This window comes from Homarus americanus, unplaced genomic scaffold, assembly GCF_018991925.1.
Source record: "Homarus americanus isolate GMGI-L3 unplaced genomic scaffold, GMGI_Hamer_2.0 scaffold50959, whole genome shotgun sequence".
NCBI classification, from domain to species: Eukaryota; Metazoa; Arthropoda; class Malacostraca; order Decapoda; family Nephropidae; genus Homarus; species Homarus americanus.
The window spans coordinates 402,842-429,490 of NW_024738769.1; the positions used below are offsets into that span (position 1 = coordinate 402,842).

At 42.4% G+C, this 26,649-nt stretch overlaps 1 protein-coding gene across 1 annotated transcript in view; it reads right to left on the reverse strand.

The window, feature by feature from the left end:
• Positions 1–26,649, reverse strand: part of LOC121874349 (zyxin-like) — a 202,662-nt gene that overhangs the window by 84,190 nt on the left and 91,823 nt on the right. Inside the window, exon 4 of the mRNA XM_042378474.1 lies at positions 5,415–6,145. Coding sequence (XP_042234408.1) covers positions 5,415–6,027 — 613 coding nt within the window. The 5' untranslated portion in view covers positions 6,028–6,145. The remainder of the gene's footprint in view (positions 1–5,414; positions 6,146–26,649) is intronic.

Genomic DNA, 26,649 nt, shown 5'->3' on the forward strand with positions numbered 1-26,649 from the left:
AGGCAACACACATCTTCCCAGGATCCCGTCAAGGTATCATCCCTTACCTGCCCAGACAGACGTACACACACACACACCTGCAAGCAGACCTCCCACACCTCGCCTCGCCAACACGACATATTGGAGTATATACCGATTAAGTGAATTAAAGTGCAGTAACTTAAACTTCCATTAACCAACTTACAAAAACTGACTCACAAGACGATAAAAACCACCAAAAGCACAGCATCATCCATCCTACCTCCCTCCCTCACCTCTCCCCACCTTCCCCTCTCCTCACCTCACAAAAAATAAATATTGTCGTCGTCTAATGTAAAGTCTTCTGCGGTGCTTCATGTATGAGCTGGAGCCTCTGACATCTCTGTAAATACCGAGGTTATTGGCTGTATGGCAGGTGGGGAGTGACCGCCACCTGAGGGCAGCACAGGTGTGTGTCTCGGGGGAGGGAGAGGCAGCAGGTTCACTTGTTAAAGGTGGAGGAAATACCACTAACCTTCCCTGGACAGCTTCGGGTGTCCCAGCACAAATACCATCATGTGTATATGTGTATGTATACTGTTAATATACACAAATGTATACCTGAATGTTACAGTAAGTGCCTTTACGTTAAGTCTCTGATACAGGAAGACACAAAGTTATGCACACGCACATATACCCACACACACACAAGCTCACTCGAACACACACACACACACTGAAACCCAGCGAGGTTTTTATGCCAGTTTTTGTCCTCCAGCGGCTACAATTAGAACCAGCAGGTTTTTACGAGAGCTGGCTGGCCACTGAACCGTGACTCGGGAAGCTGCTGCTGGTGGTGCCGTGGTCCTCCCCGTCAGGTTAAGTACACCCAGGTTTACAGACTCAACATAGATGCCTTGTCCAGCAGGATATGGGTGCACGGTAGGACATAACAGGCGGGTGGGCGGGCGGGCGGATGTAAAAACGGGCGGGGCGGGGCGGGGCGGATGGACGGACAGACATAACCAGAATGGACTAACATCCTATTCTAAACATGTTATCAGTAACTGTCAAATTATCACCAAGGCGCCGAGTAACGCTACAGAATAACACTTCTCTCTCGTAATAAAACCAATTACAAGTGATACCGAGGCGAAAAGAAGAAGCCAAGGCAAATTACTGTCCATATTTAATCACAGTCAATTATTATCCGAAATAAAAACAGTTTCTGAGGCAAATAATTGGCTGCAATTTACATGATCGGTAAATTGTTAGGTGGGGAGAGAAACCACTACTGGTTAGAAAGGTAAATAACAGGTGAGAGCCACACACAGGTGAACTAATATACTGTACAACGCCACAGCCTAGCCTTATCAACATACCTGAAAATACTTTCCGGTTTAATATACAATGTATGAGATTCAGTCTGTATTCAAGTGAATTATAAAACCGCAAAATAATAAAATGGAAGAAAAAAGACCTTATGAAATCAATATAGTCAGGTAAGGTAAGTTCAGGTCAGGTAAGGTAAGTTAAGTTCAGGTCAGGTCAGGTAAGGTAAGGTAATTTACGGTTAGGTTAGATCAAATCGCATAAAACAGATGATCGCCCAAGTGGGATATAATCAAGCCACACACCTCACAAGCAACACCTAGACATCAGGAAGGCTCACAAAGAAGGTGTATTTAACTGATGCATTTAAACTCTGTTGAATGACCCGCGAGTAATACTGTGTTAACTGCGGCTAACTGGTACCTGTGGGATAGGTAATGACCCGCCCCTCCACAAGGCTTCACCGCCGGCAGGAGAGTAGACCGGCTTATAAAGTCTCTCGGATGTGTACCACAGCAATAGTTAAAACGGATACAGGCTCAGCTGCTAAAGGATCTTGATTACATGGTATTCTGATAATTCCCTGAGATGCTTGACGATTTAAGCTAACCTAACCTAAGCAAACCTAAATTAACCTAAACTAAACTAACTTAACCTAACTGAACCTATCCTAATCTAGCATAATCTGAGAGAGAGAGATTTTGAATAACAAAAGAAAAAATATATACATAAGCAAAGATAATTCTGTTGTGGTTCAGGGATGAGCTGCAGGTGCCAGGGTGTGTGTGAGGTGCTGTAGGGTGTGTGAGGAGGTGCTGTAGGGTGTGTGAGGAGGTGCTGTAGTACATAAACGTTCCACCGTCAGGAGTCGAAGGGTACAACACGTTCCTACCCGCTTGAAGGCCTGGGCGGGGGACCACGGCGCCATTACTAACCAGTCCAGAAGGTATAGACGGGTACCTTACCTTACCTAACCTAACCTAACCTAACCTAACCTAACCTAACCACACCCAACCTAACCTAACCTAACCTAACCCTACCCAACCTAACCTAACCTAATCTAATTTAACATAAGTGACTACTACAGTAAACTCTCATGGTACAGTCCCCTTCACTAGTGCGTTTACAGGGGCTCGTCATATAAACATTCCACAAATAATTATCATTGAGATATTCGTTTCACTATTGTTTTACTTTGATTCCATATTATGTTTACTATTGCGAATTTCCATCTGTTGAATGTAAACAAACACAGGGCTGCCACACTGCACCAAACCTGACGAGCCCCTGTAAACGCACTAGTGAAGGGGACTTTATGTGAATACAGGTAACGTATACACAACAGTCTTATACAGATTATGGGTGAATATCGCGTGGCTGTTTGGATTACAACAACAATTACCCCATTTGTTGATGTGTGAGGTCTCCCACGTAAAGATGGGTCCATTTTAATAGTAGTGAACTATTAGATTAGGTTAGGTTAGGTTAGGTAGGTTAGGTTAGGTTGAGAAAACACTAAATGCTCTCGTGATCACCTGAATACACTTAACATTAACTCCTACCTTAAATTGACATAATCTCGATAAAATGAAAAAAAAAATGAAATTCTCAAAGTAACATTACAAATAAGTTACTACACAAGAATATAAATACATCATGAACTAAAGTAATATTCCTAAATGAAATACAAAAAGTAATATAAAAGAAGACTGACAATGATCTGAACGAGAGGTCTGTGTAGTCATCCCTCCACATAGATGACCTGTGAAACGTAACACTAAATTTTAATGCCATCCGCGAACCATTACAGAGAGACACACAGACAGACAGAACGACAGACAGACAGAACGACAGACAGACAGACAGACAGAAGTGCATTGTGTCATTACAGTAGCGGATATAAAAACAGCGATAAGGTAATTCTAGAAGACTGAAATTATAGTATTATAGGCTGTAGCGTTAACTGTGTGTGTGTGTGTGTGTGTACGTGTGTGTGCGTATACGTGTGTGTGTGTGTGTGTGTGTGTGTGTGTGTGTGTGTGTGTGTGTGTGTGTGTGTGAGTGTGTGTGAGTGTGTGTGTGTGAACGTGTGTGTGTGTGTGTACGTGTGTGTGCGTATACGTGTGTGTGTGTGTGTGTGTGTATCAAGTTCGGTGATTATTTCATGTTGGGAACAGTAAAAATGACCACTGATGAAAAAACTGCGGAAATAAAAATGATAAAGAGATGAAAAACACTGAACAAAGACAAGACTTGTTCTGACGTTCATGCCGGAACAACGGAGAAAAACGACAATGTGGACAAAAAAAACAAAAAATCATTAAAAAACAATAACCAAAAAATACCCAGATATGAATATAAAGTGTATGTATGTATGTATGTATGTATGTATGTATGTATGTATGTATGTATGTAGCCACAGTTAATTTTATCACAACCTCCTCTTTTAAATAAGTTAATGATTAAAACCATTGTGTGTGTTAGTCCCCGCATCACTTCACCAGATGATGAAGGAGACTCCCCACACGCGACACAGGACCCATAATCGTCAAGGCCTTATAGTATATACCTCCCCTGGACAAACCACACATCAACATCGTGTTTAAAAGAAAATGGTCAAAACATCATCTCTAAACTGGGTGTCAAATGATGCCAAATTACCACAATTACCACATTCCTCCTCAGACCTTCCGTAATTTTTTTTGGGGGGTAGATTACTGGCCAATATAAATTAGATTAAGAGGTAATTAACCCAAAGTTTATCTATATGTCTGTTTGAAGATTTATATAATTATGTCTGTACAGGTGAAATGTCCCTAGTAAATGAATTGATATATTTCAGAATAATAAACCAAAGACTGTGTAGTATTGGTTCTGATTCTTGGTAAATGGTTAAGAAAGATATATACAGTATATATAAACTAATATAAGTTTGTCTGGAGTGTTAGGGGGAAGGCATCGTTGGCTGTACACCTCAAGCCTTTAAGATTGTCCCAGTTTGTTTTTTATTTATTTTTTTGCATTATTCTTTGATTAATAGAAAATGGTGAAAATTCCATAGACTATAGTACGACACAAACAGCACCACCGTTTATAGAGTTTACAGATATATCTCTGTATCCAGCTCTATGTACCCACTGTACTGTAGTATATATTAACGGCTTGAATTACGGGACAAAAATTAAACTGAACTTGGCTTTTTTTTTTACCGACCAAAAATATACAAATTTCGTATATATTTGTATGGGGAATAAAATGGTATATTTTTTGCCATTGAAGATCTTGTTTTATCTAAATCTGACTAAACAGCATCTAGAAAATATAGCTTCGCCATCCAATTGTTTATCTTGTGAGAGTTAAGACCAAAATATAAGATAAATAATTTTCAACTTCTCGTAAGCCTCAGAAAAATTGCACACACAAAAAAAAAGTTCTGGGAGAGGCATCATAAGCCCCAGACCCTTGGTAAAACTTTAATATGTTGACAAAAATAATTACAATGAAGTGGAGATTTGTTATGCCAGCAACAAAGGCGGTAATGTCACTCCGTATAAAGAATATAACATTGGTTAACGACCTCTGAAACTTATCAAAATATTATGGTAAAAAATGGGTTACATAGAATTCAAAATTAAAAAAGTTACATATTTTTTTCCTGGATAAAAGTAATCTAAATACTGTACACATATTAATACACATTCAAGGTAAGAAGAGTCGAATATTTTTGACGAAGACTTCTACATCTGCTGTGGAGTTAAATAAGTTATATTATTGGTGTAATGTTATATATTGACAAAAACATTAACAAATGTGAAAAGCTTTGTCGCCTGTCGAAGGATTTAGCACATGCAAAATAATAATACTGTCATATGTCAAAAGTTTGTATCAGTTGTCGTGGTAATGTTACCTGTCAAAGTCTTCGTTACCTGACACAGAGTGTCACCCCGAGTCGAAGGTTTTACCTGTTGTTAAAAGTCTCATTGTCAGTCAATATCTTCAGAAACGGTCAAAAGCTTCAGCACTTGTCAGAAGGTTGGTGGTCTCAACTGTGTGTGTGTGTGGCGGGTCAGCTCCCTGGTCATGAGGAACAAAAAGCAGTGTTGGGAACATACTGTTGTACTCACGCGTGCCGTTGAGGTTACGCGAGAGGATCTTGTTGCCGTGGGAGACGTAGCCGAGGAGCGGGTGGTGGAGTGGAGGCTGCTGCTGCTGTGGGCCCTGCTGGGGTCCCTGTTGGGGACCCTGCGGTTGTTGCGGGTTAGACGGTCCCGGTACGGGCATAGCGGGGGTCACCGCGCCCACAGACACGCCGCCGCCCACTGGTAGAGAAGTGGAGGACGGGGGAACTATGCCACCCGAGGGGGGACCGACCACCGAGGGGGGGATGATTGGGATGGGCCCCCCGCTTGCAGAACCTCCGGACCCCGAGCGATCTGACGACGCAGAGACTGGGGGTGCGGGTGTGGGCGTGGAAGGTGGCGCGGGCGTGGTGGGCGCCGAATGGGTGGCGGTAGACGCGGGCGGGTATTGGTTGTCGCTCAGGCCGGACATGTGTGGGCGTAGGTGGCTGTCAGGGAGCGGTGGGTGGGGCGGGTGGTGCAGCAGGTGGGCGGGCTCTGCTTTGATGGGCACCAGTGTGTTGCTCGGGTAGGCGGCACACCTGTTACTCTCAGAGGTGGGCGGCACCACAGGCTCAGCTGTGTGGGCGGAGCGCGAGGTGGGTGGTACGAGCAGCATGGATGGGCTGGGGGGTCACATGATGGGCGGGAGCAAATATGGGCGGCAGGGAGGGCGGCGGCAGCAGCCAGGTGGGCGGCCCCGACCAGCTGAGGACGAGTCACCCCAGCACCAACACCTGTAACACAAGACAACACTTTAGTGGCCAGTCAGCAACACTACAGTATAAAGTATTGCTGCAGTACTTGACCTCCTGCAACACTATACAAACACACACCTACACTAAAGTATATATATCTTTGCAATATAAATTATCATCATTATTATTAGTAGTATGAACAGTTTCCTTTATTACTCTGTTGCCACACACACACACACACACACACACACACACACACACACACATGTACGGTGTTATTATATATGTAAATCTCATTAGTGTACTGGTTACGCAACATTCATTAATCAAAAAACACTAGGCACCTGTACACTCAGGTAAACACAGTATCAGCACTAAAAGGTCTGGACGCTCAACGAATTATAATATAAAATGAAAAAATAAAATAAAATCATCTTAATCATATGCAAAAAGTATATTTTTGTGATGGACCAGAGAAGGTAAAGTCTTGTTGTGTCCTATAAACATCCCTATCGGCCCCCCTTGTCCCCGTCACGAGCAAGGGCGTAACATCACACCTGGAGGCGACGAGGGATTGACCTGTACAGCATTACACAGGTGAGCCGGGCGTCACACGTGTAGGTCGAGACAGAACAGGTGTATCGCCTCCTATGGTCTGGGTATATTGGAGAACCAGTGGTGATATAGTGCTGATTCGGGTAGCAATCAACCAGTCAATGGGGACTTGAACTCTGGACCGATAGATGAAAATAAAAGACGAAGACAAGAGAAAATATTTTACAAACTTTATTAAGATCTCTTTTGTCTCTTCTCATCCACGAGTTAAAAAAATAAATTCTACTTTTATCTTCAACATCCAAGTCAGATGAGATGAAGAAATTAAAAGGTGGATAATTAAAAAGAAAAGAAAAATGGTGAAGAGAAAGAAAAGAAGGAATTTTACAAACTTTTCTCTTGCGTTTAGAAATAAAAAGAAAAATTTCGAGGGTTTTTGTCTGAGGTAGAGAGAGGCTGTTATACACTTCATCCATCACGGGTCACGAAGATGGAGCACGTGCCTTCAATATGATTAATTATCTAGAGAGGCGGCGGTGGCGAATGGCGGCAGCGGCGAATGACGGCGGCGGTGGTAACGACGGCGGGACACTCCTGACCAACAAACACAACCCCAAAATGAAGAAAAAAATGTCCGCCATTTTACCATTCCTCTAAAAACGTCCCCCAAAAATGACAGGGTTTTGCGGCTTAAAATGGCCCTAGAAAACTCTTCTATATATATATATATATGAAGGAAAAAATAAATATATAAAATAAAAAAAAATTGCTTTGTGGCTTAAAAACAAACCAAGAAAAAGTCCTTCGAAAAATGTGTCGTGGTTTAAAAATGGCGCGAGAGAATGTCACAGTAAAAGGGTTTTCGCGGGTTAAAAATTTTGGCGGAAAAAAAAAAAAGGTTTGAGGAAAAAAAATATAAAGGAGAGATGAGTCAACGTGTGTGTGATGACGGCCAGAGGAAACACCTGTCCACTGTCTCCTGAACAACACCTGTACATCACCTGGGTAACACCTGTACAACATCACCTGGTTAACACCTGCATAATTGATCAACAGTAACCTACCCTATCCCTCCCCCCCCTCCTCAGCAACACCCCCCTCCCTCCTCCCGGTGACACACCCCCTCCCCCAGGTGAGACAGATGGACATATGATTAAGTATTTACGTCAGCTGTTCACACCTATGTAACTAATCCAGTTAATTATATCAAACGCCAGTGAAATATCTTAATTAAATACCAAAGATCAATAAAAAATATAAGTATCTAATCAGACTTAATTATTAACAACACCTAAATTATCTTAACTAGATTAATTACAAGCCACCAATTACTATCTTATCATTAAAACCTTACCTTACCCATTAAAAAAACAAATTCAATTATCAAACAACGAACAAATTAACTCATCTATCTAATTAACCAAACTGTCCAAGATATCTAATTCAACTAATTACTAACTAAACTTTTCACCAATGGTATAAACGAACTAATTCATCTGATTATTGAAGACAGCCAAAAAAAAAATAATTAAAAAATCATTCGACTTTTTTTTTCGTACCGGGACCGACGCTTCTCACTGTACTAGATACTATACTAATAAATTGCGTCATGGGAAAAAAACTACGATATATTTCTAAGTATTTTATGTTCGGATCCCAGGCGAGGGTGATTCCATTATCCTGGGGGAAATCATAGGGGAAAATCTAAGTTCACGAGGGATTTTAGGGGACATAAGGGAGAATTTTAGGGGAATTACTAGGGATTTTAGGGAAATTTCAAATATATCTCACAGGTCGCCAACACGAGTAGTACCGAGACGTGTGTAATGTCATATAAATCATTATAAAATATCTCGAACATAAACCTGATCTTGTACGCCTATGTATAGGTATTTGGAAAACTTTATATAACCCGGATTTTGATCATTTTTCCAGGGTAGAGAAAATTCCATGCAGGTCATGTGGGAAGTTGACATGACAACACACAGTCTACGCCCTACGCCCACCCTCCGCCCACCACCCCCACCTCACGCCCACTTGCCGGTACACGAAGAGACGCCCAGCTATCAGACGCGGTGTGGTAGTGTGGGTGGTAAGTAACGTCGATTGGCAGTACTGTAGTTGATACCGCAATTCGATCACCGGAAGTCAGATATGTTATATATATAAAAAGTTGGCGCCATATACGAACGAGAGAGAGAGAGAGAGAGAGAGAGAGAGAGAGAGAGAGAGAGAGAGATGCCCACCTCCCCGGCAACAGTTCTCACAAGAGTAGAGAGTCATGCGGTTGGTGACATTTCTTTCTTTTTTTCTTTTTCTTTTTCTCTCTATCATTTTTGGTGGCGTCTAGTGCCGGCGGCGGGAAGTTGGGACCCCGCACCCGGTAGTGTTATGGACCACTGTACCGGTTGTGTTATGGACCACTGTACCGGTTGTGTTATGGACCACTGTACCGGTTGTGTTATGGACCACTGTACCGGTTGTGTTATAGGCCACTGTACCGGTTGTGTTATAGGCCACTGTACCGATTGTGTTATGGACCACTGTACCGGTTGTGTTATGGACCACTGTACCGGTTGTGTTATGGACCACTGTACCGGTTGTGTTATAGACCACTGTACCGGTTGTGTTATAGGCCACTGTACCGGTTGTGTTATGGACCACTGTACCGGTTGTGTTATGGACCACTGTACCGGTTGTGTTATAGACCACTGTACCGGTTGTGTTATGGACCACTGTACCGGTTGTGTTATAGGCCCTGTACCGGTTGTGTTATGGACCACTGTACCGGTTGTGTTATAGGCCGCTGTACCGGTTGTGGTATAGGCCACTGCCGGTTGTGTTATGGACCACTGTACCGGTTGTGTTATGGACCACTGTACCGGTTGTGTTATAGGCCGCTGTACCGGTGTGGATAGGCCACTGTACCGGTTGTGTTATGGACCACTTTACCGGTTGTGTTATGGACCACTGTACCGGTTGTGTTATGGACCACTGTACCGTGCTAGGACCCACTGTACCGTTTGTGATAGGCCGCTGTAGCGGTAGAGTACACTGCGGTTGTGTTATGGGCCACTGTACCGGAGGGCAATACCACTGTACCTTACTGCTAAGGCCACTGTACGATTGTGTTATGGACCACTGTACCGGTTGTGTTATGGACCACTGCCGGTTGTGTTATGGACCACTGTACCGGTTATGCAGGACAACTGTACCGGTTGTGATAGAGGCCACTGTATTGGTAGACCAACCTTGTGAGGACCACTGTACCGGTTGTGATAGAGGCCACTGTACCGGTTTGTTATGGACCACTGTACCGGTTGTGATAGGCCGCTGTACCGGTTGTATAGGCCATTACCGGTTAAGAGGGCCACTGCGGTGTGTTATAGGCCACTGTACCAATAGGCCACTGTACCGATTGTGTAACCAATTGGTACCATATAAGGAACCACTGTACCGGTTGTGTTATGGACCACTGTACCGGTTGTGTTATGGACCACTGTACCGGTTGTGTAGGACAACTGTACCGGCTGTTATAGGCCACTGTACCGGTTGTGTAGGCCACTGTGATTGTGTTATGACCACTGTACCGGTTGTGTTATGGGCCACTGTACCGGGTGTTATGGACCACTGTACCGGTTGTGTTATGGACCACTGTACCGGTTGTGTTATGGACCACTGTACCGGTTGTGTTATAGGCACACACAACACAGGAGGAGGAGGGACAGGTATAACAGAACAGGTATGTGGCGAGCGTTGGGTGGCTGGCGAGCGTTGGGTGGAGTGTTTAAGTCAGTATAACTATAGACAGATGAAGGTTAGGTTAGGTTAGGTTAGAAATATTCAAAACCTACCTTAAATTATTAATGGTATCAACATACAATGACTTTTTTCCCTTGCCACAAATAACTTTTTTCCCCTGCGACTATATTTCCGTTCACTGTTTGGGCTGGCGAGTACATACCCTCACCTCACCTGTGCAGCGCCACGCACCTGTACTCACCTAACGAGAACCACAACCCAGGTTTGACTTACTACTACACAAAGTGCCTTCAGATGGACCGAGTGAGTGTGAGTGTGTGTGTGTGTGTGTGTGTGTGTGTGTTTTGATCAATTACGGTACTAACAGATGTACTGATAAGTGGAGACAAATAAGACAGGTGTTTTGTCTTTACCTGTAATTAAAACCTTAAGATCTGAACACAAAAGGTAAACACAAAAGCTGTAAAAGGATGAAGATTCGTCACAAAATAATAACAACAGCATCGGGCAAGACATATTGGACCCTACACCTACACATAATGGACCCCACACCTATACATAATGGACCCACACCACACAATATTGGACCCCACACCTACACATAATGGACCCCACACCTACACATAATGGACCACACCTATACATAATGGACCCTACAACCTACACATAATGGACCCCACACCTACACATAATGGACCCCACACCTACAAAAATAAACTAAATAACCTGTATATTTTATTAGACAATACAAGGGAACACGAAAGGAAAACAACATTGCACTGTTATACGCGGGGTCCTCTTTGCTTAATTCTCCTAACAATGTTGGGCGAGACAGAAACGGACAGAGAGACAGACAGACGGACGGACAAACTGACAGGGTCAAATAAATTTACTCGACAGCATACGCAGGATAGGGACAAAAAAGTACGCGCAAATTGCTACTGATTTAAGGTAAAAATAACAAACATGAATAAGCAAAATGTACACTTGTATAATGAAATTAAAACTGGAACAAATAAAAGCAGTGAAACGTGAAAAGGGGGAAAAAAAGCCCAGAAAATAATTCAATTACGAAAAACACAGGAAAAAAAATAGTGGATCTACAGCTAAAAAGAAAAATAACAATAATTACTTTTACGAAATTTTGTATGAAATAAAAAAACACTAAATGAAATTACGTTCATATATATATATATATATATATATATATATATATATATATATATATATATATATATATATATATATATATATATATATAAATTAGTTTATTACTATAATTGTGAGTACTGTGATGCAAATCGTTTTCAATACATTGCAGAGGCAGCATGTATGTGTTGTGTCTATCAGACTGGTACACGTGTTTGAGTCTTATTAGCGAGATAAGTGAAGTGGTCTCAGTATGTGGCCCAAGTTTGGCAATCTGCCTGATCTAGTAAACAAGGTTATTAATCTAGGTGAAGATGCAGGTGTGATACTGTTCCTCCTCTCTGGTAGTGTCTGTATGCTCGAGTGCGTGATGCAAGTGTTTTAACTTCGTAGAGTGCGTGATACAAGTGTTTTAACTTAGTAGAGTGCGTGATACAAGTGTTCAACCTCTTACAGTGATACAATTGTTTTAACTTCGTAGAGTGCGTGATACAAGTGTTTTAACCTCGTATATGATACAAGTGTTTTAACCTCGTAGAATGCGTGATACAAGTGTTTTAGCATCGTAGAGTGAGTGATGCAAGTGTTTTAACCTCGTAGAGTGCGTGATACAAGTGTTTTAACTTCGTAGAGTGGGTGATACAAGTGTTTTAACCTCGTAGAGTGCGTGATACAAGTGATTTAACCTCGTAGAGTGCGTGATAAGGGTTTTAACTTCGTAGAGTGGGTGATACAATTGTTTTAACCTCGTAGAGTGCGTGATAAGGTGTTTAACCTCGTAGAGTGCGTGATACAGTTTTAGCGTGCAGCGTGCGTGTCACAAGTGTTTTAACTTCGTAGAATGAGTGATACAAGTGCTTTAACTTAGTAGAGTGCGTGATACGAGTGTTTTAACCTCTTACAGTGCGTGATACAAGTGATTTAACCTCGTAGAGTGCGTGATACAAGTGATTTAACTTCGTAGAGTGCGTGATACAAGTGTTTTAACCTCGTAGAGTGCGTGTTATAAGTGATTTAACCTCGTAGAGTGCGTGATACAAGTGTTTTAACCTCGTAGAGTGCGTGATACAAGTGTTTTAACCTCGTAGAGGGTAATAAGTGTTTTAACCTCGTAGAGTGCGTGATATAGGTGTGTTTTTCTTGTCAAGTACGAGTGACAACAATGTGCGGTTCTCATAAGGTCACTCTCGGAGTTCCAGCGCCACTCTTGCACTAAACAGTCGCCAAGAGTCGAGTAACTATTAACAAAAATGGCCTATGAATTTTGAAATCATTATTCAGCTGATGTAATTAATGTGTGAAATAATGAGATAAACATTCTAATGAACTAAGAGAGGAGATGAGGACGGTAACGATAAGTCTCTGTGCGGTTGATCATTACGTACAGTACACTCACTCACCACCAGGGCGGTAAATGTAGCGTCCTGCAGCGGTGTGTATCTCCTCAATGTGTTACACTGAGGTATACAAATTCTCTGCTGTTGTGAAGATAAATATGTTTTTTAATTAAGAGGGTTGAGTTGTGTAGCCCGGAGGACCAACAGCGCCTCCCTCAGTAGCACCAGTAACAAGATATAACGTCCCACCCCACACTGTTTGGGTGACACCGCTGACAGCCGCCGGTGTAGGGTGTCACCTGTAATAATTATCACCCTACCTGGCTGAGGGACACCAGTGGTTAGGATACACCGCCGAGGCCAACCTGTGCTGACGATAATAACACTTTAATTCACAAATGATAATTAATCCAACTTAAATGCTAAGTGGTTTATCAAGAGGGAACAACCAATCAACCAGAACAGGAAAAACTTGTTTCTTGTTCCCACGACCAACAACAGCTGGGCAGCAGAGTCGCGTCCACAATTACCGAGAAGCTCATCTTTGATGCCGCTGTGGCCTCAACACAACGCCTTCGCCGCCACCCTCACTCAACCCACCTAAATAAATTTCCTACACACACATTTACGCGTGGTCGTATGTTCTAGCGTAAAGAAGCTCATATCCAAAGCCTAAGTCGATAACATGAATACAAACGTGCATTTGCCTTCCTTCACATCTGCACGCACGCTTCACTCTCCCATACACAACCCCTGTACGTGTACGCCTCCCTCCCACGCCAACACAAAGCCAAGCCATGAGTACACCTTAACCAGCCAAGTTTATAAATTTAAACAATTAGAGTTTTTTTCCCAGGTGGAGCTGGCACGCACGCAGAGAATTAATCAGCCAAGAGTGGATTTCAAAATGCGAGAAAAAAATGACTTAGATTTATCGAAAGACTCAATTAGTTGGGAGAGCTGGCAGCCGAAAAAACGTGTCCGGGGGATAAAACTTATTTGTTAAACAGAGGATATAATATACAAGAGGACGGCGCTCCCTCTCAACCACACACATATACCGCCACACCATGCACCCACGCCACACCTGGCACCCACGCCACACCTGGCACCCGCGCCACACCTGGCACCCACGCCACACCACCACGCCACCGGCATCACTGTGCATCAAAAATAGTAAACGACATGTACTGTATACCCACACACGCAGACGTAAAGGAAATTAAAAAACTCTTGATCATTATTGTAGAAACTCCGCTTACCGTCACTACAGGTCCCAACGTACAGGCGGTAAGTCATCGTGCACCGCTGTACACGTAACCAGCGTTAACATATACAGTACGTTCATCCTGACGATGTACACGCAATCAGCGCCAACATACACGTACATTCTGAACACTTACACATAATCAGCGCTCACTAATATGTGCACACCTGAGAACGTACACATAATCAGCGCTCAACATTTACATATAAAAACTGCCAATTTCAGGTACACCACTGGATACGAAGGAAAAAACCAGCGTCATGTATACCTGTGAACCACCCCACCCAACCACACACACACACACACACACACCAAGGAACAACACTCACACGGCGTTGTACACATTAAGCACAGCGTCGTCATTACCGTAATTGAAGTACAGGTCGCTCGCCACATAACAAAAAACCCTCAGGTCCCGACACAGTTTTTGGTAGGTCGGCTTTTACTTAGTAGGACCCGGCTATCTTTCCGCTCCCGCCCTCCCCCCGCCAGCCAGCCCGCCCGCTCATAATAATGTGTTTAAACTCGCACGATATTGTCGATAGTAACAGTACGGTGTAGGTATTGTGAAGATAACCTAGAAACTACAATAACTACGATACTATTACTTCTATACTACTGTTGGTTATAATAATAATAACAACAACAACTAAAGTACCATCTTACGTTAAAAGAACAAACAACAAAAACAACATGGCACCATATAACACAGTACTAACACCATTAACCATCACACTCACAATTAATTAACACTGAGGAGACACTGTAAGGTAACACAGAGGTAACACTAAGGTAACAAGCTTAGGTAACACACACTAAGTTCCATTAACAGTCACCAATCAGCCAACTGCCGCTACGCTTCACACTGACCCCGACGTCTACGCCTCTCGTCATCACAAAGACTAGAAGCGTTACCAATATTTTCCCCAGAAAGAAAATTACATACAATATTTACCTCATTTACATATACCTCCCTTTTTGTTGTAAATTTCACGTGGTGATTCATCGTCATGTATAAAGAAAACCGATTATAGAAGAAGTAAAGGAAGACATTAAGTGAAGACTGTAATAGTCCAATGGTCCCTCCTTCAACCTCATCACACCTGTAGTTGTTATGGTTTATCGTGCACGTCAGCCCAGCCCGGCCCGGCTACCTTTGGACACACCTGTCCCGAGAAGGGTTTTTACGACGCTGGAAGTGGAGAAGCGAATCATCATAAAACTCAGTCGACGATAAAAAGGTTGTAATTTCATTTTTGTAATATATGATATTAGGAAAATATTTAGACAAAAATATTAAAACCGTCATGGCGGACAAAACCTGGCTCTAGGGTCTAGGCTATACCGGGACGGCGGCCGGGCCAGGTATATACCGGGAGCCACCAACAACACAGTAACTTAACAACATCAGCAACACACAGTACCACAACACAACACCTCGTAAACTTCCCACAGTCACGTTTCCAATTGATATTTACCAGCGATAAGACCACCCCCCCCCCCTGGTGCCACCGTTAAGTCACCCTGGCTGGGAATGCATCACAACTGAAGGTGCCACAAGTGGAGGGCCGCCCTGGGGCACCAACAAGGTCATCTCCCTCCACACACTTATTACTACCAATGGATGATGAAAGTCTCGCTGGAGTTTTTGTCGAAGCCACACGAAGCCGCAGGATGGTTTTTGTTGCGGCAGCTGCTGGGAACTACCGCAGCTCCTCTATATATCAAAACTCTGGTCAACGTTTAGTGTTATACCTGTTCAGGTGGTCCAATAGCCTCTCTATACACGAGGAATCAATTTGGGGGTCACCTGAAGATTATTAACCCCTTTACCTTAGGTTAGGTTAGCTTTGGGGTATTGAATCAGGTGAATTAAGATGGGGGAACTAATCTTCAGGTGTATCAATCACAAGAAAATTAATCACAAGAAAGCAAGACATCCATCCTCACCCATCCAATAAAAATAGTTAATGTAGCAGCTGTCGTGTCGCTTTATCATCCACACGACTACATCCATCAAGCTTAGTCATACACTACACGGGACACCACTACCACCAGTAACACTCAAGCTGGTGGTCAAGGTGGTGATGGATAGCGGCAGTGATGGTTGTATGAGGCGTGACACTCCCATAACACCCTAGGTAACATGTCCTCCACACACACACTGTAACTGCGCTACATCACCCACCTTTCAATTATCTCCCTCCCCCCCCCCTCTCCCCTCCAATCAACCCGTAGTTAAAGAATCAATTCCTCAAACACAACCTTGACTTTTCACCTCAACCCACCAATACGTCAAGCTACCATATAACCAACTTGTCTGAGAATAATATCAACAACATTAACTTGAAGGAGTCGCCACCGTCACCAGTAGCGATCGCCCGCCGTTATCCCCAGCTGGTAATGGCCACGAAGGAACGGCACGTGACGAAATAATAATTCTTGGACGATTACCGCGGCGTCTATAATTGCCGACGTCGGAAAAGGATAGTTTGTGAAGGGAGGGGAAGATGTCAACAATGTATGGAAGGAGGAGGGAAAGAGTAATGACAGCGGGAGTAACTGAGACGATGTAATAACAGGAGGAAGCAAAGACTAGTGGAAATATAAACAGGGAGAACAAGATAAATACAGCACACAGAAGTAAACAATAATATATGATCGTCCTTCTGAGTCTTCTTCATGTTAGGTTAGGTTAGGTTAGGTTAGGTTAGGTCAAATAATTAAGAACATGTTAGTACACATCTCTTAGCAGCAAACTCGAATAATTTGCTGTTTTGTTGTGGTCTGCCTCTACCACTATGTTCTTCCTGGTCTTTTACAAGGATGCGTTTGGTCTTTTTGCAAATTGGCCAGCAGAATTTACAGATAACTTCACAAAAAGGCCAGTACAGTATGTTGGGCTTTTTGTAAATTGACCAAACAGTAGGTTAAAAGTGATGGTCCGTGTGTGATGGTCTGTGTGTGTGTTGTGTGAGTGTGTGTTGTGTGAGTGTGTGTGTATGTGTGTGTGTATACAGGATCTCGCTACCTCCTGCTGTGTAGTCATGAAGGACTTCTTCTAAATCCTAAGATCCAACAGGATATGTTATACTAGCCATTACTACTTCTACACCACCTGAGTCCTATCTATCTATTTATCTGACTTCCCTAATACATTAAGTGTGAGTATGGCACTATCTACGTCAGCTGATCACCGAGGTATGTAAACAGTAGCCCTCTAACCTCTCAAATTACCTCACCTCTTCCCTCCAACCTCTCAAATTACCTCACTTCTTCCTTGTTTTTCCGCCTCACTGCCCTCAAGTTTTATAAAAGCAAAAAAAAAAAAAAATATTAAACGCCACAATTTCTTCTGGATACTGAGTCGGTTTAATACATGTTGCTGCTTCCTTACACACATACCGCTGTCTCCTGCCACAACAGACTATTAACTAGTGACACATGATACTAGGCTAGAATATCAACTAGTGACACATGATACTAGGCTAGAATATCAACTAGTGACACATGATACAGTCACAACACTTGCCAAATCATCAGACTGTTACCAAGAAGCCAACATGAAGATTTTGACGAAACACCTTGGAGAAGACGTCACACAGCCAAAGGTGAACTTAACCGAGTACCTGCTGAGGGTAGGGAGGGTGTGGGAGGAGGAGGGGGTGTGGGAGGAGGGGGGTGTGGGAGGAGGGTGTGGGAGGAGGGGGGGGTGTGGGAGGAGGGGGGTGTGGGGAGGTAAGGAAGGAAGTGGAGGCGATGTGGGAGGGGTGGGGAGGTGGGAGGGGGATAGGATGGGGGCGAGGTGTGGGAAGGGATTAGAGGGGGGATGGGGGAATGTGAGGTGATGGAAGGGGAGGGGGAAGGTGTGAGGATGTAGATTGTAACCTTCCTTGTTTACTCACCGCAAGTCACTCTCATTGATTGTTGTGTTACCAAGTATAATGAAGTCATCTGTGTGTGTGTGTGTGTGTGTGTGTGTGTGTGTAAACATTAGGCCTTAAAAGGAGTGCAGCGGCTGAGTGGATTCAGTCCCCAACCCGCCGTTAACCCAGCACTGAAGTCACCTAACCTCACCTAACTTTACAGATGAGCATGTGAAAGGCGGTCAAGTGCAGTACACACACACACACTCACTAACCTTGTATACCGGATAGTGTGTTGTATCTTCTGTATTATTATTATTATTATTATTATTATTACTGTTGTCTTTATAATGTTTGTTAGTATTATAAATAGTAGTATATTTGTCGTTCTTATTGTTATCATAGTTCTCATAATTAATAGAATCATCTGACGCCAAGATTCAACTTTTTTACCAGTAGATCCATTCTCTGTTTTCATATTTAATTATTTATTTTTCTATTTGTTTATTTATTTATTTTTAATTAACTACATTATTCTTAGTCTGTACACCGAGTGAAGTTGTGTTTTTACCGGGGGAGGGAAGTTCTTTCTTGTAGTGGCTTAACCCATCATTATTTTGTGACGAGTCTCTCTCAACATGAAGTAACAACATATATATATAATACAACAACATGAAAATGACATAACAATAATAACATGACGTAATAATGCCAAAAAAATGACCTAACACCAACAACAACATGATATAACACCTTGAACAACAACATGTAAAAAAAAGGGGTGGGGGGGGGTAGGGATGGGACATGGTGTAACAGGAACAGGTAACATGATGTAACTAACCTCAGTACCACCTTGCCACAGGTAAAGTTATCAGACCACAGGTAAAGTTATCAGACCACAGCACCACCAGCTACCTGTCATCCAAACGCTTCATTAACCTGTTCTGTCTCCTATGTTTTGGATACAATCTTCACCACCTTGTTTTTTTGTGTTTTTGTTTTTTACTTGGAGAAAGATAATAACTACAATATGCCGATTGGTCACCCTTGACAATATACCGATTGCTCGCCCTTGACAATATACAGATTGCTCGCCCTTGACAATATACCGATTGCTCGCCCTTGATAATATACTGATTGCTCACCCTTGATAATATACCGATTGCTCGCCCTTGACAATATACCGATTGCTCGCCCTTGATAATATACCGATTGCTCACCCTTGATAATATACCGATTGCTCGCCCTTGACAATATACCGATTGCTCGCCCTTGATAATATACCGATTGCTCGCCCTTGACAATATACCGATTGCTCGCCCTTGACAATATACCGATTGCTCGCCCTTGATAATATACAGATTGCTCGCCCTTGACAATACCCCTATTGCTCGCCCTTGACATTTCTCACCATTGGTAACATTTTTAACTTTGGAGAAACAATATTAAGTTTTCCTTTTATATATGTGGGCTTTTTTTTTCCTGGCTAAATAAACTTTTTTTCAATTTTTTGGTCAGTAATGTAAAATTACCTGTCCTAACCCAACGTAATGCTATCAGTACTGTACACGAGAGCAAGATGACACACGTGACTTAACACTAAACTAAATTCCCAGGTAATTCACTCAGTACAGAAGCTCCCTCCTCCCCCCTCCCCCCCCTTGACCCCTGTTCTTCATCCTTCTACAAGTTTTTACTGTTATAGAACCTTAGGTGTTGTTCTTCAGGTTCAAGTTGTTCTCTCTTTGTTCTTCAGGTAAGTATAGGGTTTTCTCTCACCGCTGGACCTTGCGTGTTGTTCTTCAGGTAAGCACACGTGTTCACACCGGCAACACCTACTTCTACAGTAACAAATTTCTACACCTTCGAATTTGATGACTTGTGTAAAGAGAGATATAGAGACAGAGAGAGAGAGAGAGAAAGACAGAGATAGAGAGAGGAAAAGACAGTTACAGAGATAGACAGAGATAAACAGAGAAAAGGACAGAAACGCATGAAAGAATTATATCAACTAGACAAATAATATACATAGACGTGATTGAAATACTTAAAACAAATATTTATTACACAACAAAAAACATTTACCGGATCTATATTACGTAAGTCTTGGGAAACTAACCCTTATGAAGACTGTTTCTCTTTTATCACTTAATCTAACTTGTGTTTTATCGTGAGGTCAAGCTGTACCGATGAGGTCAAGCTGAGCTACTGTAAGATGTCTCACCTGATGTACCTGTTGTTACGTGGCATCCTTCACCTGCCCTAATGAGACTCGCCAGGTGGAAAGGTCATGACGAACGGGTGACAGTCTTATGCATGGTAACAAACATAACCAGTTGCTGTGGCCGCGTCCATTGTGTGTGTGTGTGTGTGTGTGTGTGTGTGTGTGTGTGTGTGTACGTATATCATATCTTCCGGCAGAGACTGATTGTGTAGGGAAAAAAAAAGGTCAAGTTCCCACATTAAATTGAAGAAAACCTGTAATGCATGTGGGGACCTGATACAACCCACACCCGTTTTGGTAGCTTCCCCTTTCACTAACCCTCCCCTCCCAAAAACACAGACAGACTCCCCACCTACTCCACTCCGGTCCAGTGTGTGCCTCTCACTGGCCACAACTTTGTTACTGACTCAATTTACTCAATGAATGTATTCCAGACTTCAGAAAATGATGAGTTGGGTCCTAAAATAAAAGTAGAATGTGCTGTACTGTGGTGTCGTTATGGTGCTGTGGTGTTTTCGTGGTGGTTTTGTGTTTTTGTGGTGCTGTGGTGTTTTTGTGGTGCTGTGGTGTTTTTGTGGTGCTGTGGTGTCTTGATAGTGCTGTGATGTAACGCATGGCAGCTTCCACTAATGCCCGTCACAATAGCGAGGAGCTTCATGTGACTGATCAACTTCAGAAAGCACTCTTGACTGACACGAAGAATTTATTAACTAAACAAGAAGCCTCGACAAACTTGATCCTGAGGAGCTCTTGGGGCTGTACACATAATTTAGTATCCCTGCTGCAAGACGTCTTAATCAGAGATGCATCAAACCTATGACGTAATATATGTGTGTATATGTGTGTGTGTGTGTGTGTGTGTGTGTGTGTGTGTGTGTGTGTGTCACCTGATAAAATGATTCAAGAAGCTTCTCAACCTGTTCCTCAGACCGACAACTCTTGGGTGGGTTCTCGTCAACAACAGATCAGAAACTCTATAAACCACAGAACCCTCGAGTGTGAGTGGTTCAGCTAGGTGGTCATCAGTAACTTGTATGAAGCCTCAAGCACCGTGGTTACTACTGACCTGATGCACCGAGTCAGTCATCATTTAACTCGGCGTGGATGTAGCTTGACCAACCAGCTTTTGCAGTGAGTCCTCGACCTTCCGTGCCTTGCCAATGACCTGATAGAACACGTTTATAGCCACCGTACCTGCAGCCTGTTCAGCGTTCCCGGGTTAATGTGTCTACTGGTCAATCCACCTTACTCCTTTACCTCGGTGCACCGGTACAAACTCCTCACTTATTAAGCCATAGTAATAAAACCTCTTAACCAGACCAGTCCCACCGATGTACATCAACCAGCCATCAACCACTCAACCGGCCATCAACCAGCTATCAACCCAGGTAGCTCCTCGATAAGCTTCGATTAAGTGGAATACCTGAAAGCCTAGAAATCATTCCTCCGCCGACAGTGATATTATTACCGGCACTAATAAATGATTCACCTGCCGTCAAGGTATGAGAATGGTGGATCATGTTTTTAAGACGACTACTAGTGAACTATGTATGTATGTATGAATAAGGGTAATAAATAAAAGATACTCGAGGTAAGACTACAAGTGAAAGTAAATTAACACAAGAACTACCGTGTTCACTATTTACCTGTGCGGCCCAACATCATCTACTGTACACGCCCTCCGCATGATCTATCACACTCGACACTTAAACCTTACTTTACTAATCTTAAATGGCGTATATTATTTTTTTTTCCACCTAGCTTATCCCTAACAGGTTCCCACTCCCACACGTTGCGCTAGACTCTGAGAAAGGCTATATTACTACGCCAGGTCCCAAAGTTGAGCCTCTACCTGCACGTTCTCCCTCTGGGTTACTCTGCTCATTTGTTTCAACACTAGTAACATTTTCCGAAGGCCGGTGTTACAGATGACCAGCATTATTTCCCCCTTTAACAAACAGCACAGGGAAAGACCATACAAGTGTCGATGGTAAATGTGGCATCCTCCAAAAATACTAGTTCATGGTTAAATTGTCTTGAAAAGTTGTTAGAGAAAGTAATTAAAGAGATAAGTGGGATCTTGTTTGAGATGAGCTGGAGACGGAGTAAGTAGGAGCAGGTTCCACAACAAGGTCAGGAGGAACACCATATTTGACGCAACAGTTATTAGTATCTTCATATTTATCAAAGACAATACTCTTATGGTAACATACACTGAAAGATACTTACACTTACTACTTCAAGAAATAATACCCCACCCCTCAAGTCACGCTAATAACACACACACACTTTACAATATATATTTTACCTCGTCTAATTTGTCAACTTCCCGATACTTAAAATTAAAACTTGTGTTGGATCTAACTAACATGTTTTCGAGAGTTGAATAAATGTTTAATTCATCCTCAAAAGTAACTCATCTTGTTGAACTAAACTATCGCGTGATACATCTTCACTACTGAGGGTTGCACACCATCATCACACACCAAAATATCTACCTCACCCCATCAGAGGATATTTGTTGACCATTCATCCCTCCCTCAGCATTAATAAATAGTACGAGATACGACTGATCCTCAAGTCTTCATCTGTGGGTGCTGGCCGGCCATTAACAACTGTATTACCGCTAACTGCCTCTAATTTGGGGACATTAATCTCAACCTTACAACCACTTGTTTTATCACAGGAGCAGCGTCAAGTATACTAGTGTTAGAGGTTCTGCCCCGAAGCCTGTGTGTAGGTCCTCACTAAACACATCCAGACTTGAGTGTATCCTTCCAGCACATATATAATCAACAGTGACGATGTGATGACTCTCTCAACCTAACCTAACCCTCAACGACAACTCTCCTACAGTGCCGGGATATAAGCAACACCATACGATAAACTGATACTCTTATTCTACATTTGAGTATAATTTTTTTTTTCATGTTATCTTCAGGACGGATATACAGACAGCATTATTTCAAGTAATTTTAATTGGGGATGTGAGGCAGTGTGTTGCAGCTGCCGGTACGTCATTCAAGAGATGGTGATAGTGGCGCTAATAAAACCAAGATGATGTGTTAGTGGCGCTAATAAAACCAAGATGATGTGTTAGTGGCGCTAATAAAACCAAGATGATGTGTTAGTGGCGCTAATAAAACCAAGATGATGTGTTAGTGGCGCTAATAAAGCCAAGATGATGTGTTAGTGGCGCTAATAAAACCAAGATGATGTGTTAGTGGCGCTAATAGTGGCGCTAATAAAACCAAGATGATGTGTTAGTGGCGCTAATAAAACCAAGATGATGTGTTAGTGGCGCTAATAAAACCAAGATGATGTGTTAGTGGCGCTAATAAAGCCAAGATGATGTGTTAGTGGCGCTAATAAAACCAAGATGATGTGTTAGTGGCGCTAATAAAACCAAGATGATGTGTTAGTGGTGCTAATAAAGCCAAGCGCTAATAAAACCAAAATGATGTGTAGTGGCGCTAATAAAACCAAGATGATGTTAGTGGCGCGATGATGTGTTAGTGGCGCTAATAAAACCAAGATGATGTGTTAGTGGCGCTAATAAAACCAAGATGATGTGTTAGTGGCGCTAATAAAACCAAGATGATGTGTTAGTGGCGCTAATAAAGCCAAGATGATGTGTTAGTGGCGCTAATAAAGCCAAAACGTGTAACAAGACATCACACATAACAAAGATTCTCTCCTGGGACAAAAATACAGTGTGAAGAAAATACTAAACACCCTATATTGAGTAAATGAAAATGACATTTTTTTCGTGTAAATGACTATAAGTACATCTTAAACCGTCGAAACTAATTTGTATAGCAATAAAACACACACACACACACACCTGGGCTCCCACATAACTTTCACTCTCTAGCTCAACGGCAGGTTCTTCACTCTACAGTATATACGCAGCGGCTCCTTCATATACTGGTAAGGCCGCCTTGCCCTCGGCTCATGCCACCACTTGATGCATACAAAGTACAAACCACAGCAAATGTCATCAAGGGGGGGGGGAGGACCACCACCACCACCACACTACAATACTCTCTCTCTCCCTTTAGCGTCAGTCGTCGTAGAGGAAGTAATGAGAACAAACACCAGATGACGCTACCTTACGTTACACACAATAAACGCACCTGTAATAATATCCTTGTAACTTAAATTACCACCACTGTAACTTAACCTAACCAAATACCCTGTAATAACATCCCTGTAATTCAACTTGACCTAAATTAACACCACTGTAACCTAACCTAACCTAAATTAACACCCCTGTAACCTAACCTAACCTAAATTAACACCCCTGTAACCTAACCTAACCTAAATTAACACCAATCGTTATCACAGGAGAATTTACAGACAGGTATAACAAGAATCATTAATAAAATACATTAATTATTAGGTTAAGTTATCAGTGAACGGAATTATTCTTAAGTCAAATAATCTAGTAAAGGTTTCAAGACTTGGAACTGATGAGAAAAATTACACAAGAATTTGAAAGTATAATAATTGACAAAAAAATGTAAGAGGCAAATGTGAAAATTAAATATGTTTGAATGTTCAGGTCGTCGAGTCTAAGGTTGAGACAGACAGACAGACAGAGAATAAGTAGTTTTCAGGTGACACAATAATAAAAGTGAATTCCTAACCTAACCTAACCTAACCCCCTCTCTCTCTCTCTCTCTCTCTCATTTCCAACATCAGCATGGAGTAAACAGTAACAATCATCTCACCTCCACTATAAACAATCTCTAATATTTATTTTTTTCTAACCATCAACCAGAGAACAACCACATCATCACGTGAACCAAAAACAACCAAAAACATTATCAGGTGAGCGATGATCCAGGTATTAGTACAGCAGGTAAGTAATTAACGTTAACTTATCACGACCTATCACAAGGGTCAGGTCAACAGCATCAGATTCACCAAAGGTTAGTAAAATACATAACCTAACCTAACCTAACCTAACCTTTACCTGTTGATTTAAACTAATTATGTCCCCCCCCTACTGAGATTCTTACCTTTAACTGAACACTTCATTAATAACAATTAGGTGACAAAATTCGTATATTTTGTCTTTTAATAAATTATATATTTTTTTGTGTGAATTTATATCGAGTTATGGTTGACGTTTATATTATTTTTGTCTAATTTACAAAGTTTATGAGTAATTTAGTGTTATTTTGTCCGTATTTTCCAAAGTTTCAGTATTTTTTTGTTATTTTGTCCATATTTACCAAAGTTTCAGTATTTTTAGTGTTATTTTGTCCGTAATATTTGTACAGTCGTTTAATTCAATCACTCAGGTGTAACTTAACAGACATAAACGCAGATAGAAAGAAGACAATGAAGTCATGGGTGAATGAAGGAATCCAGAGTGAAAGAATAACTAGAGAAATACAGAAGGACATAAGGAGAAAAGAATGAGGGATAATGATGGGGAAAGGAAGGAAGGAAGGAAGGAAGGTGAAGGGGAAATATGTAAGGAAGAGAAGATAAGAGAGAAGAGAAGAGAAGAGAAGAGAAGAGAAGACCGATAAATAGCACGTGTGAAAAAAAAGTGGTTCTGAGAGGCAAGAATGAGGGAGCTTAGGAGAGAAAGTACTTGTGGTGGCAGTGGTGGTGAAGGAGGTGAGGGAGGGAAGGAAGGAGGGAGTGGTGGGAATGGAGGAAGGGATTGGAAGGAGGAAGGGGGGGGGGGGGGGGGGGGGGGGGGAGAAGGGGGCCAAGAGGAGAGACTTAAGAATGTGTCAAGGGTTTAAAATGCCACACAGTGCTGACCTCTGGGGCTCTGATCGTAGATAATTAAGGATGGATATAACTGGAGGAGGGAGGAGAGGGGGGTAGTATGAGAGGAGGAAACAGCCTAATGCACATAACGTTTACACTATTATGTTATCCAGTCAGTAGAGAGGCAGTCACAGTCAGTAGCGAGGCAGTCACAGTCAGTAGCGAGGCAGTCACAGTCAGTAGCGAGGCAGTCACAGTCAGTAGCGAGGCAGTCACAGTCAGTAGCGAGGCAGTCACAGTCAGTAGCGAGGCAGTCACAGTCAATCAGTTATAATCTCATTCTCTACTGTCACTTCCCTTCCTCCGCCACTAACCTTGTAAACACACCTTCTCTCTCTCTCTCTCTCTCTCTCTCTCTCTCTCTCTCCTAACCTAACCTTGTAAACACACCTTCACTCTCTACAAAAAATACACGAGGGGGGTGATAAGAGACTGTGGCGGATGGTTCACTCACGTCTATAGACCAGAGTTGAACTGAGAGGAGCGGCCACCAAGACGTTGATGAGCGCCAGACGAAAGCAAAACATGATAGAGGTGGAGAAGCACAACACTATACAGTACGGTGTTTATAAATAGAAATATGACAATAT